Below are 16966 nucleotides of genomic sequence, written 5' to 3'. Positions count from 1 at the left end.
ATTCACCCATTTGAATTAATTTAGATATAGGACACTTGTCGTCACCACATTATGTCTCACACTTCTCACAATATTAGATTAATATACAAGATCCTCTACCACTATTACTATATATTACTAACAAAACTGAATGAACAGCAAAAGGTTAGTTAGGTCAATTTTTTGTATAACCAGATAAAAAGACAGATAGCAGTGAGTATTTGCGTGGCAGGTTTTCACCATTACATGTGGCCTTGGGTAATTCATATAAACACAAGAGAGAGAAGAGAAACTGAGAGAAAAAAAATAGTGACTGTAGTTGCGGTCATGGCCTCCGGCCGATTGTAGCCAGCCATGGCCTCCGGCTGACCGATCTAACAGCACCACTGAACTACGACGGCGGCTAGGGTTACCGGAATGTGAGGCAAAAGGTTTCTCAGAGTGGATCTGGTTCGACACGGAAGCGACGACGGTGGAGTTTAGGGTTCCGATGACCCTTTTGGTACTCCGACGAGAAGCTCCAGGCCTGAATGTCACAAAATAGTAACCAAGTTTCAAAAGTGTTCTAATTAGGTCACTCGTATCGTTTTTGTCCTAATCAGATAACTTAACAATCAAATCGAGCTATGTCCTTTTTTACATGTGTCAAGAGAAAAATGGGCATAAGATGTTGGGGTCGGATTATTTTATTATATAAAATTATATATATTAAAAATAAAAACACTTTAATTACATTAAAAAATAAAAAACAAGTTAAAATCCACGTCATCACTCGACGTCAGCATCAAATAAAAGGGGAAAAAGAAACAAAAATCTACATGACAATGGTTACATATAAAATGGATGAAAAACCATTTATTTTAACGAAAAATGAATGTTGAGTGACCTGATTGGAACACTTTTGAAACTTGAGTGTCCTAATTAGAGCACTTTTAAAACTTAGTTACTATTTTACAAAGTTACCCCTTAAGAAAACTGTAAAAAAACTACCTAAAAGCAGCATATTTATCCAATCAAAAGGTGTGAAGGGTGAAAATAATATCTATCATAGACAATATTCTACATCATGTCAAGACATGATCAAATATATTTTGGAAATTTCAACTATCTACTCTCAATTGACAAGGAGGGGTCGCCCAAAGAACTTACACTTGGTAAAAATATCGATTTAATCAGAAACGATGAAACTAAACTCACCAGGGTTACTTACGCTTCTACATCAGAACCATATCTGAGAATCAAAACCGAAAAAAAATCAATTCACATCAAAATCAAGCCAACCCCTAAAAACTATAGGTTATACATATTACTCAATTCCAAGTCTTCAAGACATACATGCAACTCAAGCGGTAGCAAACAAAACATTGCTACGATGTTAAACTGGATTGCAAACAAAGAAAAAAATATATAACCCAATAGACTATGAAGAAACTGTTGTGAAGATTTTTGACTAAACTTTCCAAAAAAACGACAAAAGAAACAAAATCAATATTACTAATTATTGAATTGAAGCCTGAAATTAAATCAAATCGTACCACCAACATAACAGATAGTTCGGACAAAAGGGCAACAGAAACAAAATCAATATTACTCCTTATTTAACTGAATTGAAACCTCAAATTATACCAAGCCTTATCATCAAGATAATAGAGATGAAATATTCGAAAGTAACAACAAAAACATGTCATGAAAATGGATGCAAGTCGTAAACCTCAGACGAAGTGCTTCTACTACGATCGAAGTTAAACCCCTTTCTGCTATTCGCCTTTCAAGACTGCAATCAGAGTATCAAATGTGCATATATATGATCCGAGAATTGTGCGATTCCGTTGGTGTTACCAAAAGAAAAAACTAAACCGGTTCGATCTAACCTCTTTGCCGGAGAACTGGTTGGATCTAACCTCTTCACCACCGGCTGAAGTCGTCGGCCATTATATCCCTTCTGTTGATCCAAAACACCTGGAAATCTAGGGCTTGTGAAGGCTCTGTGACCTTATTTCTTCAGCAACAGTGGTGGACTGGTGGTTTGATGATGGTGGGAAGGGATGAGGTCATACCTAATGGAACTTTTCGATCGTATATCACCACCAAAAAATGGTATTGTTCATTGTTAGGGTTTAGCTTCAGCTTCCATTTCATCACTTTGGTGAAGTCCACACCTGTCCGTCTAGGGTGCACGTGTACCACCTACAAAAATTAAAAAGAAAACGGTAAAGGGATCGACCAAAAGTAAACTTGTACGTGACAGTGGGCCTCCAGTCTGGTTCTTAGGATTCGCGTGTCGGCAGGGGCGGATTTAGGCTACTTTTGTGGGTTCCCAGGAACCCATTCGATTTAGAAAATATGAGAAAAATTGGTGAGAACCTCATATGATTTGGAAACAAATAGTGAGAATCTACCAAAAGGAACCCAGTGAAAAAAGTTCTTAGATCCTACTGCATGTCGGTGCGTAGTTCAAGGCGGTTTAACATGTGGATTTGGAAGCTTCTTAACTGATGAGTTCTAATCCTTTTTTAAATGTTTTTGGGGCTAGCATACATGCGTGATTACATGATTTTACGTATGTTTACATTAAACGATGAGTTTTACAAATATGTCGTTTATTAAATGCTTTTTAAATGGGCCAACATTAACTAAGAAGTCGTGGGAATAATAGAGGTGTGTAGACGTGTTGTGTGATTATATGAGTGTAGTCAATTACGAGGTAAATATATAGAAGTACAATATGTTAATAGTAACAAATGTATGAGGAAGTATCAACTTCCTTAGAGAGAAAAGATGCGGGTTAAATGATATTTAGAAGAGTCGCGTGGTTAACCCACGATAACGTGATGTTTATGAAATCAGTGGCGGACTCATAGTGTGAGTAGGGGTAGCACGGGCTACCCATCAACCCCATCTCCGTAGTGTAAAAATACTACTTAACTCCATTTCCGTAGTGTAAAAATACCCTTCAACTCCGTTTCCATTATATAAAGGATACCCCTGATCCTAAAAAAAAATATGATACCACTAACTTTTTGTGCTAGTTCCGCCACTGTATGAAATAACTGTTGTACAGGTAATAGTGTAATAGCCTATTCGACACACCTGGAATTAATTAGCCTATTTAAGGGTATAAGGAGTGGTTAAACACTTTAAAGTGGCAAACCAAAAAACCGACCAATGAGAGCGCGCCATGTCAATTAGGCAAAAGTGTTTAAACTTTGGTGAAAAATGTTGGCAATGGTTTAAACACTTGGTGAAGTGGTAAACTATTTTAAAAAAAAAAGGAAAAAAGATGTGATTGGTTGAGATTGGAATGGACCCCACCCCATACCCCCCCTCTCTCTCTCCTTCTTCCCTTTGCCGCATCGGTGTTGGCTCACCGATTTCTCAACATTTTCGTCAAACATGGAAGTGGCAAATGGGTTGGCATTGGTTTACCACCCATTGCCGCATCGGTGATTTCGTTTTGCCGCCCCCCACTCCTTATCCCCTAACACAACTGAAATGAGTTAGCGCATTCAACACAACTAAATCATCATATCACTCGTGAGATATGCATACAGCATATTCTCAAAGTATAGAATATGTATGGTGTTCAATGACAATGCACTTAATATTTCGTTAAAAGAAAAGAAAAAAAAAAAGTAGACAAGTAAATCCAAAATATGACAGACAATTAATTATACAGAGTCGTACATTTTACAGGGACCTATCAGCAAAAATCATATTTCTACTTTCGAGTTTCTTAACAACGTTTATTCTTCTATTCACAGCGTTTTGGGCATTAGGTTTCCATTCATACAGGGTGTTCATTTATCTGCAACCGAATCAATCAATCGACGATGTGGCACGAGGCTCGTCGGTCGGAACGGAAGGTCCATGACATGATGGACGCGGCTCGGAAGAGGGCGCAGAGGCGAGCGGTGTATCTAGCCAAGCGCCGCGGTGATCCACAACAATCCATACAGGTCACAGGCTCTCGTTGTCGTGTCTATCGTGACGATGGCCTCTATCAAGCCACCGAAGATCAGCAAGGACTGTATGTTTCTTTGTTGAATAATATGACGCCTTCAGTTAATTTGTTATTTGTTTATTTTAGGTTAGGTAGATGTTTTGATAATTGTAGCTTAAGTCAGATTATTCTGTACAGTGAAATTGTTTTGTAATTCCTGTTATAGAGCCGTAGGAAATTCAGGTTGAAAATAGAGGAACATGGAGCGATATGATGATGACCTAATTTAATTGATTAAGTTACCAGAACAAAGTCATAGTTAAGGTCCATTGTCATTATGGCATTTGGTTGGCCTACTTTGATCAACCATACTCTAAAAGATGTCAACTGAGGGTGTCTTAAGGGTTTTCGGATCGATGGGTTGAATTGTTCAATACGACCTACATTTATGCTCGTGTAAAAAACGTCAAACCTAGTCTGCACACACTTAAAACTGTGTAGCCTGAACACGACCTGTTTAACGCATTACGCATGTATCTACATGTGCTACTAATCAAGTTGTAGGCGTATTTATCGGGCTGGTCGCTGGTGGGTTGTAAAATGTGGGTTAAACATGTTATATACGGGTAGGCTGATATGTTTAATTAAATGAGTTAAGCTAGTCAACCTGAACACGACCCATTTTATTAGACAAGTCAACCCAAATACGACCCCTTTGAATAAACGGGTTAGATACGACAACCCGAGACCTGATTATTTTTGTGTAGCGTCAGAAAATGTTGCCCCAGTGCTAACTATGCTCCTAGGCATCTTAATGAGTGGAAAGCGACAATTTGTTTATTTCTCTGAATAAGTTGAATTACATGATTATTGAAATGCAACCTATGTCAATTTTTGTTTTACAAATTTTCATGTTGGTTGCTACACGAACATTACTCTCTGTTATTCTGAGCGCTTAACTGCTCATACTAGCTTTTATCGGAAAACTTCAATTCCGTCTTGGAACTGTTGACTGTTGTGGACTTTATAATTTTATATGATTGTAGAGACATATTGGCCTCTCTTCTGAGCTGATTCTACTATTTTTTAATTTCATTGCGGGAACTACTTGTTTAGTTTCTCTGTTTCATTGAAATCTTGATTTTTTGCTTTACTTGTACTAGGATCCCATGGAATGGGAAACAGGACGTTATGATAGACAGGTACTGGATTTCTAATCCTTTCTTTTTGTAATTTTTTGACAATTTGTGAAGGTTCATTGGTCGTCTCACTAATTAGTTTTAAATTTGTTTTTGTAGATTTGATGGTCGTGCTCTTCTTGATTTTATACGAGATCCTGATTCTAGACGTTTTCGTGTCACTGAGAAGACCGAAGAAGAAGAAGAATTAGAAGAGTTTGTTAGTTTTGAGCGTTACCGGGATTTAATTAAGCATCGACGTAGAGGATGTCGGTACTTCTTTCAGTTTGATGATCATGTTTTAAATTATTCACTTAAAAAATTTAACGTCATCTTAGACATCTACTGTTAGTGACAAGGCAGTCTACAACAATGACCTGGCAAACTTTAACGAGTCCTTACCATAAGGTGGTATTATTTCTTATTTCAATGCATATTTTACAAGCCGCTGTTGTCTATTAACAGTTAGCGACGAGGAAGGTCTACATCATGTTAACCAAGAAATGGAGGCTAAAACTGCTGCTTTACTTGGATTAGACAGGTTTCTCATTCTTCTTCAAACACGTTTAAATAATCTTTAACAAGGGATAGTTTCAACTTCGGACTTTTTTGTCTTCGTTTTTAAGCCTGTAAATGAACTGAACGTTCATGAACTGTTCGTGAACTTGTTCGGCGGGAAGTTCGTTTATGTTCCTTTATTTAATATACGAATGGACACGAACGCAATTTTTTGTTCATTTAATTAAATGAACGAACATGAACACATGTTTCTTCGTTCATTTATGTTTGTGAATTTCCGTTTATGTTCGTTCATGTTTGTTCATTTATGTTTGTTTATTTACGTTTGTTCGTTTCAATTTAAATACGTAAGTAGTTATTTATATTTATTTATATTAATATTGAACATAAAAGGAACTTTTTAACTACTTATACAAATATGACTAATTGGTAATTGGGCTTTTTAGTAATAAAAATGGGGTTTTCAATGGAATTAATCTTAATTAATCACTAACTTAAATAAAAAAAAATACTTTATGTTCATTTATGTTTCTTAAATTATATTCATTTGTGTTGTTTATTGTTTGTTGAATCATGTTCCTTTATGTTTGTTTGTTTATGTTCGTTTACGTTTGTGAACTGTTTGTTTAGGTTTTAAACGAATGAACATAAATGAACACGAGCATGCCCATTTTCTTAATAAACAAACATGAACAAAAAAATATGTTCGATTTTATGTTTGTGTTCGGTTAAAGTTAAATGAACGAACATGAACATGTCTTCGTTCGTGTTTGTTCGGTTCATTTACAGGCCTATTCGTTTTTACTTAGTTTGGGTTGTAATATATTTGGTAGGTCTAAATCGGCCCAAGCTCCAGCAAACAAGGGTTCGTATTCACAAGTGGGGTTTTCGTATGATGGGGATGTGAAAGACGAAGATTCTGATGATGACGACGACGACGATGATGATGTGGATGAAGAGGAATTCAACAGTGATGATAGCAATGATGAAGGAATGGATGTAATTGCGAAAGAATTTGGAGTGAAGAGGTACGGATGGCTTGTGTACATGGATAAAAAAGCCAAGGAAGAAGAAAGGAGACAAAAAGAAATTGTGAAGGGAGATCCTGCAATTGTATGTGTCAATCGATATATCTAAACCTGAATTATTTATTTAAAAAGTTATCTATTTTCGCTTAAATTTCTCATTTTGAACGATAGAGGAAACTGAGTCGTAAAGAAAGAAGAAAAGCTTCTCAAATAGAAAGGGAAAGAGAGAGAGAATCAGCACGGATGTCTGGAAGTCGAGTGCTTCATCATGATCCATACAGGTACATGCTTTACTACGGGTGAGCAGAAAACCGAAAAACCCGATTTAACCGACCCGGAAAACTGAACCGAAATTTACGATTCAGTTATGGTTTTACATTTTTTAAAATTGAAAAAAATCGAACCGAATAACCTAAAAAGTCTTTTTTTAATGTTTGTTGCATATTGATTTAGGAATTATTAGTTTTATTCTTGAATGTTAAGTATTTATAATAAAAACATTAACACGTTTGTCTATCTTTGAAATTATCCATTGCCTACAAGAAATAACAAAATTTAACATACAAATTAAATGATTCTTAAAGTATTATAAAAGAAAATGTCTTAATAAAAACTTTGGCGAAACATAAAAGTAGATTAGAAGGATAGGTTTATGTGAACAATATATATTAAAAAGGTTAAATATAATAACTCAAATTTAAGTATCTAAGAAAGATTCTTGAATCTTGGATTATGCTTTTAATTTTTGAATCTTACGTAATTTTGTTCCAAAAACTGAAAAAACCAAACCGAACCGAACTGTTACTTAAACTAGAAAAAAAACGAACAAACGGTTCTCAATAACCAAAAACCGAACATTTCGGTTACGGTTTTACCCAAAAACTGAACCAAACCGTGCACACCCCTATGCATTACCATAAAATCTGCTAGTTGAAAATTTTATTCTGTTAGTGGCTCTGATGCAATGTGATGTAGTCATATAGTCAACTATAAATCATTTAATTGTTTGCAGAGAGTCTAGAAGAAGTCCAACATACGAAGCTTATTCACGCTCTAGAAGGTGAATTTCTAGAATAATTTGTAGTATTAAAACTTGAAAGCGACTTATTATAGGAACTTTGAAATGACGCTAACATGTTGACTTTCAGATCTCGGTCTTACTCTCCATCAAGTTCAAGGCGGCACGGTCGTGGTCAGTCTGACGATAGTCACCGGAGTAATCCAAGGGCACCAAAAATAGAATACATCACAGAATTCGGGGGCTCGGCGGATGATGACGGACCGAAGCTTGCTGGATACACTCCGCCATCATCTCCTCCGTCCCAAGTTGGTGCATTGAACCGGTCGGAGCATTTTTACTAATTATTGCATAGCTACATTCGATTCGACAGTCTTTCTCTGCTGCAGCTTATCTCACCTCTTTCATAATAAGCTTATTCTTTCATCTTTTTATCGTAGTCTCTTACGTTTTTTAGGCGGTGAGAAACTGAGAATGTGAGGTGGCTTTCATTCTAACGCTTCTGCTTTTCTGCAGGCCGTCGTCTGGTCAAATTCTTGAAGCGTTGCATATCGATCCTGCGTCTGGTGTATCGGTTGACGGTGAAAGGAGTGCCAAATTGTCAAAACCGTCTCCCGGGTACGTTCTTTTTTCTGCTTTTAGCTAGGGCTGCAAACGAACTGAACGAACATGAACATGACGTTGTTCTTGTTCGCTCGTTAAGGAAATATATGTGTTCATGAACTGTTTAGGAACACTTACCGAACGAGTTTTTTTTTGTTCGGGTTCGTTTGTTAAGGAAATGAATTTGTTCAGGTTTGTTTGTTAATTGTAGGTAACGAACGTTCATAAACACAAACTAATGTTCATGAACACAAATGAAAACAAACGAACACAAATAAGCATTCATGACCAGAATACATACTACATTGATACTTATTAAAATTTTTATTTGTCAGAATTTTAAAGTATTTAAATTTAAATATAATATAAAAATAAAAAACCACTAACGAACTATTGAACACAAACGAACAAGTTACTGAACGTTCATGAACATAAATGAATGAACGCGGCCTCTCTTCATGTTTGTTCGTTTAACTAAACGAACGAAATTTGTTCGTGTTCGTTCATTTAATAAACGAACGATCACAAACGAACTTCCCGCCGGACAGTTCACTTGCAGCCTTACTTTTAGCTTCAAAATTTACAATACGGAACATACTTATATTCCTTGTTATGAATCTGCAGATCTTCCTCAGGATTAGCAAAGTTAAGCAAGCCTTCGGGTAGTGGAAGCCTCGTTAAACAACAGAAGGAGAAAAAAGAAACACCTCAAGAGCGACTTAAGCGGATTATGAGCAAACAGCTAAATAAGCAAAGTATATGTTATTCTGTTTGTTGTCAACAATGTTAATTTGTTTGAAGTTTGTCTTGATGATTTAGATGTTTTTTACAGTCAAGAAAGATACTGCTGCTGAAATGGCTAAGAAAAGAGAACAAGAGAGGCAGAGGCTTGAGAAACTTGCAGAAACTAGCAGACTAAGCAGATACAGGCACCGGAGCCGAAGCCGAAGCAGAAGTTATAGTCGCTCGCCTCCAAGGTGGTATCTAACCATTGCATTTAAGCTTTAAAGGTTGGAAATATAGTCGTTTAGCTAAAATCCAATGTATGATGTGTGTGAATTTTCAGACGATACAGGCGCAGTAGAAGTCCAAGTAGGGGCAGAAGTTCTAGAAGACGTAATTCACGGTCCAGGTCCAGGTCCAGGTCTCGATCTGTGACCCCTGTGCGGGCCCGCTCGCGTTCTATCTCCCACTCACGGTCCCCAAGGTATCAGCAATGTAGTTTCTTGTGTATAATTTTGTTCAAAAGAAGCTATTATTGAAGTAAAGGAAAATGAATTCTGGCCAAATTTTGCAGGGTGAGAAGCCGATCCAAGTATTAATAGGGTGCTTTCAAGTTGCATAATGTGATATGAGCCGTGACAGATTCTTTTATGGCTTTTGTATCAAGTGGTTATTTCACAGCAAGACTTTTGTGTTATTATCTGCTGGATGTGTTTTATAACTTAATTTCGTATGGTTGCCGCTATGTGACATTAAATTTGTAGTTATGTAGGTGTGTAAACGAGCCTAGCTTAACTCGAGCTTGAGCTCGACTCGTTTAGAGCTTTATTTTTTGAGTCTAGCTTGTTATTAATTATTTAGCTATTATATTTACTTATAATTGATATTTCGATATATAACATAATATATATAGAGTTTAATTACTTTTATCATAATTTATATATAGTAATATTGTTAATAAAGTTAATATTAGTATTATCAAATTATTATATAAATAATAATAATAATAATAGGCTTCCTTACGCTCGTCAGCCTAGTGACAACTAGTTATTCATCTTTCTATGGGGCATGGTCTTTTTGTTCTCACAGCCACACGGGTGTCACATCTCGCTTCCATCTTGCAACCCCTTTTGTCTTCTTCACTGAGGGGGGCTACAACCTCGCAACGTGGACACCGTTCCACCTCAGCCATGCTAGACCACCTCATCACCGAGAAGCGCTGCAATACAACCCCGCAGCAAGGACACTGTTCTTCCACCTCAGCCATGGCGTGGTGCTTCCTAATCGCATTATATTCTAATTTGTTTTTACTAGGGTGTACGTAACCTGTCAAAACCGATTAAACTACCCAAAACAAAGAAAGTCGACCAAATTGATATATAGGCTCTGGTTCACGATTCAGTTTTAACGGTTTGATGGCCTCCACATTCGGTTTACGGTTGGAACTTGGAACCAACTGTGTAAACTAAACCCGTAACAAGTTTTTTTTCAAGTTATTATTTTTTAGATTTAACTAAGAAAATTCTAAATCCACTTAACTACATAACGGTAACATGCCGTTGCAGCCGACCCCATCAACCCGATTGGTTCGGTTTGTTTTTTTTTCTTTTTTTCAAAATCATAGTTAGAGGTTCGGGCTAATTATTTTTGTTAACACGAGACAAATCGGATCGTAAACATCTACATTTTTTTTTACTTTGTGGGTAAATTGGTTTTCTTACGTCGGTACAATAAAGGGAAAACAAAGATACCGCCCTGCTTGTGGTATGCGCATATAATGTATATATGTGTGGGCGCTCGGAGGGCAAAAGTGAAAGTGCGCTACTTTTAACGTTATTTTACTAATTTCGTGAAAATAATGTTAAAAGAGGGGGGGTGCTTAATCATGCATCATGTGGTGGTGTTGATAGTCGGAAGACAAGGGGGTACATGCCCTAGTCGACATTTGTCTAAATTGTTGAGTGTTATGTGCCTTATGTCCAAGTTTTGATGCAAAACCACTATCGAGCCAGAGGTCTCACTAGAAGCAGCCTATCTATTCCTACGGGGTAGAGGTAAGGTTGTCTACATCTTACCCTCCTCAGACCTTATCTTAGCTTTGCTATTGGTGGGATTTAGTGAGTATGATGATTTAATATCAAAATCCATCGAATTCATAGTTTTTAGATTAAAATCAACTAATTTGATAAATTGTATCATAAAAATCATTACTATCATCAAACTTTATTAGTATTGAAACAACAAGGTTGTTAACTTTATTTGGAGGGTTTTGAATTATAGCTGTAACTTTTTTTTAACAACTTTTGCTTGGAGGGTTTCGAATTATAGCTGTAACTTTTTTTTTAACAACTTCTGTTTGGAGGGTTTTGAATTATAGCTGTAACTTTTATTTTTTTCATTATATGTAATTTTATTCCTGAGAAGCAGTTATAGATTAATAAATCTTGTGGCGTTTTTTTTTTGTTGTCTTTTTTGGGTAATAATCTTCAATTTTTGGGACATAGAATAATCATTTATTATGATATCATATTAAGAACATCTTTTTTTTTTATTTGACAACTAGATTAGTACCCCGTGTATTACTCGGGTTGAATAAATGTAATTTTATATACCAAATAATAAAAAATATATCTGTGAAAATCTCATTTATTACACGAGTTGAATAAATATAATTTATTAATTTTATATAGCAAATAATAAAACAATATATATTTAGAAATCTCGTTTATTACATGGGTTGAATAAATGTAATTTTATATATTAAATAATAAAAAATTTATATCTTTAAGAACCCCGTGTATTGTACAGGTTGAGTAAATTTAATTTTATATATTAAATAATGAAAAAAGTTACATTTTTAAGAACCTCATTTGTTATACGAGTTAAGCACATCTAATTTTATATACCAAACAATAAAAAATTATATCTTTATAAACCCTATGTATTATATCGATTGAATAAATCTAATTTTATATATTACGTAATAAAAAAAGTTATATTTTTAAAAACCACGTGTATTACACGAGTTTCATAAATGTAATTTTGTATAATAAAAAATAAAAATGTTATATCTTTAAAAAACCTTGTTTATTATACGAGTTGAATGAATCTAATAAAAATTTGTATCTTAAAAAAACTAACAGATATACCCGATATACAATGGATGGGGTGATTGCAGTGATGGTTATTATAAATGTTACGTAAACATAGTGATTACCGTATTTGAGTTGAGAGTTGAACACGGAAATAAAAGTATAAAACCAATAAATATTGAATAATATTTTTATTTAACGTACATCTTTTGTTAATTTTAGGATAAACAATTTTGAAATCTGATAAATATTTTAAAATATTATATTATCTCTTATATGAATTGTTTAAATTTATATTAATTTAATTTTATAATTATTTTTAATTGATTTGAACGTGATGCCTCATAGATATATGTGACCCTTTTGTTTCGGCTAAAAACCACTATTAAGATGGGTTCCCTAAAAGCTATATTGAGTTTATTAATCCTAAAAATAAAATATATTTTATTTAACATAAATAGTCTATATTATTTATATAAAATTATTTATAAAAAATAGATGGCTTAAATAAATGACATGTGTCCTCTTATTGGTTTCTTTTATTATATAGTAAGTATAGATGTATCATTTATTCACTCTGTATGTATTACACGGATCACTAACCTAGCGTGACATATTCTAAATTATATATATATATGGAACCCATTAAGTTTAACCAACTCTCAAATCAATATCCACCATTGGATTTGGCTGAGATTAAATCTCAACCACTTAAACTCATAAAAATAATCTCTCTAATGACAGTTCAAAGCAGTTTCCTGGCCTCCACATTTTCCTGCCCATGTTCTCCCCAATTCATGCTATGTGGCGGTTCTTAGCAGTTTTGAAGGCTAAGCGCTTAAGTTCATCCTTATAAACCCCCCTTCTACCTCATGAATCTGCGTCCTCTGGCTCCTTCTTCCCATTTAACTAATCTTTTTTCTCTCATCCAAGCATCTCAACATCATCTGGTATCCATTGCCCAAATTTGAAAAATTAGGAACTACCAGTGTTCACTGCCGCTACCATGGTTTACGATTACGAGAAGTGAGCACCGCGATACGACCACAATATGGTAATTCGTTCTCTCCGGAGTCCGGTCTTGGTTGTTCTCCTGCCATGGCTTGGAACACAGTCAATCTCTCTCACTCTTGGTAGTCCGTTATGTTTCTTAAAGCCCTAATTAAAGAGACTTTGTTAGATGTCTGTTTGTTTTGATGATGTCTTTTTATTGTCGATTACAGTTTAGGGTTACACCGCTGAATTTCTTAAGTTCCAGTTTGCTTGATCTGTTTCTATTTTGAATTTGTTGGTCATTTTGACGGGATGTGTATAGAATTTATGTCTGTTGTATAACTTACATTATACTTGTAATCATGTTTTTGTGCTTCTAGGGCTTTCTGAATCAAAACAAGTCGTCTGCGATGCTGCTAAGATCCATGGTGTTTCTGATCTTCAATTCAATTCATCCAATGAAGGAATTGTAAGTGTAAACTAACTTTCACTCCTGTTGCATTGTTTCTTGATTTACTGTATACTTCACTTCATTAATTGCTAATTTGTTTGACCTAATTTCCACTTGATGTTTCTATTATGTAAGCTAATCTATGGCTTTTCTTTACAGTAAATGTCTTTTTTCATCATTTTATTAGTTTATACGTCAACCTTAAAGATTTAGAATACTTTTGCATTTTGTTGATTTGGTTGAGAAGCATGTTGATGAAATAATTGCTCTTGAAGTTAGGTTACATATTGTTTGTTCTTTCCATTCTTTGATTATAATTTGTGAGATTTGTATGGGTTTACAATTTATGTACCGAGAAAAACTGTAAACTGGAAACATTACTACACTTTTGCTGTATTTATGGCTCATGTGAAATAATTTATGTTATAAATTAAAGAAATATCAAATTAGTGGTTAATAGTCAGGCTTCCTATGGGTTTAAAATTTGTAAACAGTGGGTTGAGAATAGGATCAGATGAATCACCGAAGATTTTTTTTGTGTGTAACCGCGGAATCTGAAGCTGGAGTGGCACATATAGTATTAACTGGTATGCATCAAATCATACTCGCCTTTTGATGGTCTTGTCTTCGGTATGCATTCTTTCTTTTTCTCTTTTTTGGTTGACAAATCTTCAAGGTGGGTTTGTTTTGGGACACTAATGATGATCAATAGCAGATTTCGATGATGCTTTGAACACTTCAAGCATTGGATTCGGTGATCCCACTGGGCGTAACATCAACGGTACGATTTCGTACTTACACATAAACCAAATCATTAGATGAAAACTAAATTTTAATCGGTTAATTTGTTTATTGTTGATACGAAATGGGTAATCTTTAGTTGGGATCTTTATAACAATATGGTAACTATCCATTTATAAGGGTCATATGTGGATTTTACATTGATCTTATTAACATGTTTATCTTCTTTCGCAACATTGTGTTCATTGATGTTTTTTGAATTTAAATTTTTAGTCCATGGTGATATGTTTTGGGTTTTATTGCAGAGACATATCAAGATAAGAGGCTAAAGCATAGTGGCTGGACTGACGGAGTATTAGTAAAAGTAAATCAGAAGATAATATCATATTGTAATTTATTTGGAAATTTATGTCTTTTTTGTGTATCAAACGAGCTACAAAGATTGCATTATCAATGTAGACACCATGTTCAATTTTCAGTTTTTGTTCTTCCAAAATAATGTTCAGTTAAGTGGATTTAAGTTTGTGTTATAGTTATTTTATCTTACATACAAGAAACTCTACTATTTTTTTTTTTAAATCTTAACAATCATTCTTTCCTTGTGGCTTTCAGGAAATCATATGTGCTGGCAATATTTTTGGTTCATAGATAAATATCTAATTTCAATATGGGGAAACATCACTGAAGATTACGAAGTTGTATGCATTAAAAATACACGTGGAAAACTTTTGACCCCCTTTGGCCCGTATCATTTGTAGGTAAAGTTCTTAGATTTTCCCCATTTGACCCGTTACCTATTTTAATACAACTCGAACTGACCTGCTCATATGTAACTGGGTGGAAATTGTGATCCATAGCTAACCGCATCTAAGTTTTTCCTTATGCATTTGTAGATTTTCTGTAGCTTAGAAAGGGATGTGCATTTGATGGGTGGAAAGAAGGTGCTTTAACTTTCCACCAACTTACAAATACGAGCCAAAATTATATAAATACTATGGCTAGGATCCTAAAGTTGGTAGGCGTACTCCCGCATGGTATGATTTATTTTAATGAATCAATATTTTGTTTAATTTGACGCTTTAACTCTGGGTGCTGAGCGTATGCTTTAATATGGGTATGGGATGTAGCAACTGAGCTACAAACGGGTTGGGATTAGACTCCCGGATCATAGGCCCGTTTTCGTATTATATACAATAGAAGTTGAAGCGTTTTCATTAAAAAGCTACAACGGGCCCTTACATTTACTAATGCAGAAATGGAAAACATGTGAGAGTTTCTTTTGTTTCAAAACGATTTAGGGTCATAACGGGTCAATTTTTTGTGTACAGCTCATGTTGGTTTGACCAATAATACTGTGTCAAACTTTTTTTATTGTTTAATAAAATTTTAATGTATTAAATAAGATGGTTTTGATTTTTAGTTAAAGAAAACAAATTATTTTATTTAAAACATTCTAATTTGGATTTGTTTGTGAAGGTTGCATTGATAGTAATAGCTGATGGGTTCACATGCTGAAATACGATATCTGGTGAGGTTATCATATGCTATTATGCTTTGTGCTCAATATTTTGGAGTCAAAGCTCTATGTTATTTATTTATGTTTCTTAAGGCATTGCATTATGCCTCATCAATTTGTTTGATAATTATATGATATTCCGTAATATTTTTCTAAAAAGGTTTTCTTAAAACTTAATTTTAAGGTTCACCTTGAAATTCCACATGTTTTAATATTTTAATTCGTTGTAAATTGATAGTGGAGCCGAAGCCAGTAAAGAAAGGCTCACAGTTTAACCTCGACAACGATCTATTTCTCCCTAAAGAAAGGAAAGACATCATCGTGTCAACTGTGTGTTGAAGTGCCATGGCTGCTTAGCAATAAAGCTAAAACAATTATGGCATCCCTTATTGGGCCAGTTAAAAAAATTATCTTCTTTAAAAAATTATGGCATCCCTTATTGTGATAAGATGATATTGCAAGTCATATGTGATGAAATAGTTAACTCGAGATAGCCACATACATAAGAAAGTGACGTGACGTATAGTTTGGATCTCTATAGCGGGATCACGGGTTGTTCATACACAACGGGATTACAAACAGTAGTTATTAAGCATTGTATATCTAGAGTTGTGACGGATTTATTTACGAGACTGACATGATATGTGGATGGAACAGATGAAGAATTTAGAAAGCACAGTTGAGAGAGTGAAGGGGTTGCTAGAAGCAAGGATAAAAAGGAAGACGGACACACGTGAGAGCAAAGGGTTTAGAGGGTTGTAAGCTATAACACTCTGCTTTATATATTTGATTAATTTAAGTGTTGACCGCAAAATTTGTAAAATAAAAAGGTTTCTTAAACATTTATATCTTTTTCTCTCTCCTTTTGTGTACACATTGCCGTTACAAGTACATTTAAAAACCAAACCCACCTTAATATCATATTTAACATGGATCTTTTCATTTAAAAAGTAAGGAAGTGTAGTTATGAGATTATGACAATGAACAACCCGTCCACCGGACGGGTATTAAACTAGTTACAACTGAATGTGGAAACACTGTTTTATGTATTTTAGCTTGTTACACGATTAACACATCAAACAAACTTGCGTGTATTATTATTTTGGTGGTCAATAACTTGCAACTAGTGTGTTATGGCTTCTTAATTAAAAAAAAATCATTATTTAAATTCGATGTAAATCATTT

At 34.6% G+C, this 16966-nt stretch overlaps 1 protein-coding gene and 1 long non-coding RNA gene across 6 annotated transcripts; both read left to right on the top strand.

Moving 5' to 3' along the window:
* The first annotated feature begins 3654 nt into the window (after window positions 1-3654).
* LOC110909119 (CLK4-associating serine/arginine rich protein) lies at window positions 3655-9852 on the top strand. Its single transcript, XM_022154126.2, has 13 exons — window positions 3655-4006; window positions 5083-5121; window positions 5218-5366; window positions 5563-5638; window positions 6450-6729; window positions 6816-6925; window positions 7657-7704; window positions 7793-7987; window positions 8179-8280; window positions 8890-9020; window positions 9098-9242; window positions 9332-9472; window positions 9563-9852. Exons 1-13 carry the CDS (start codon window positions 3810-3812, stop codon window positions 9585-9587), a joined length of 1638 nt encoding a protein of 545 aa, XP_022009818.1. The 5' UTR covers window positions 3655-3809; the 3' UTR covers window positions 9588-9852.
* A 2971-nt stretch (window positions 9853-12823) lies between these two features.
* Window positions 12824-16641, top strand: LOC110909118. Of its 5 annotated transcripts, none has more exons than XR_002575169.2 (9): window positions 12824-13134; window positions 13454-13542; window positions 14085-14154; window positions 14240-14305; window positions 14571-14770; window positions 14878-15023; window positions 15159-15299; window positions 15742-15793; window positions 16020-16641. It is a non-coding gene; the product is annotated as an uncharacterized LOC110909118 (long non-coding RNA). The 5 variants fall into 5 exon arrangements; XR_002575165.2 differs by having other exon boundaries at window positions 12824-13213; window positions 14019-14154; XR_002575167.2 differs by having other exon boundaries at window positions 12825-13134; window positions 14019-14154; window positions 14571-14629.
* Window positions 16642-16966: the final 325 nt, after the last annotated feature.

Source organism: Helianthus annuus, chromosome 14 (genome assembly GCF_002127325.2).
Source record: "Helianthus annuus cultivar XRQ/B chromosome 14, HanXRQr2.0-SUNRISE, whole genome shotgun sequence".
Taxonomy (NCBI): domain Eukaryota; kingdom Viridiplantae; phylum Streptophyta; class Magnoliopsida; order Asterales; family Asteraceae; genus Helianthus; species Helianthus annuus.
The sequence above is the reverse complement of the archived record's forward strand: the minus strand, read 5'-3'. Positions and strand labels throughout refer to the sequence as shown.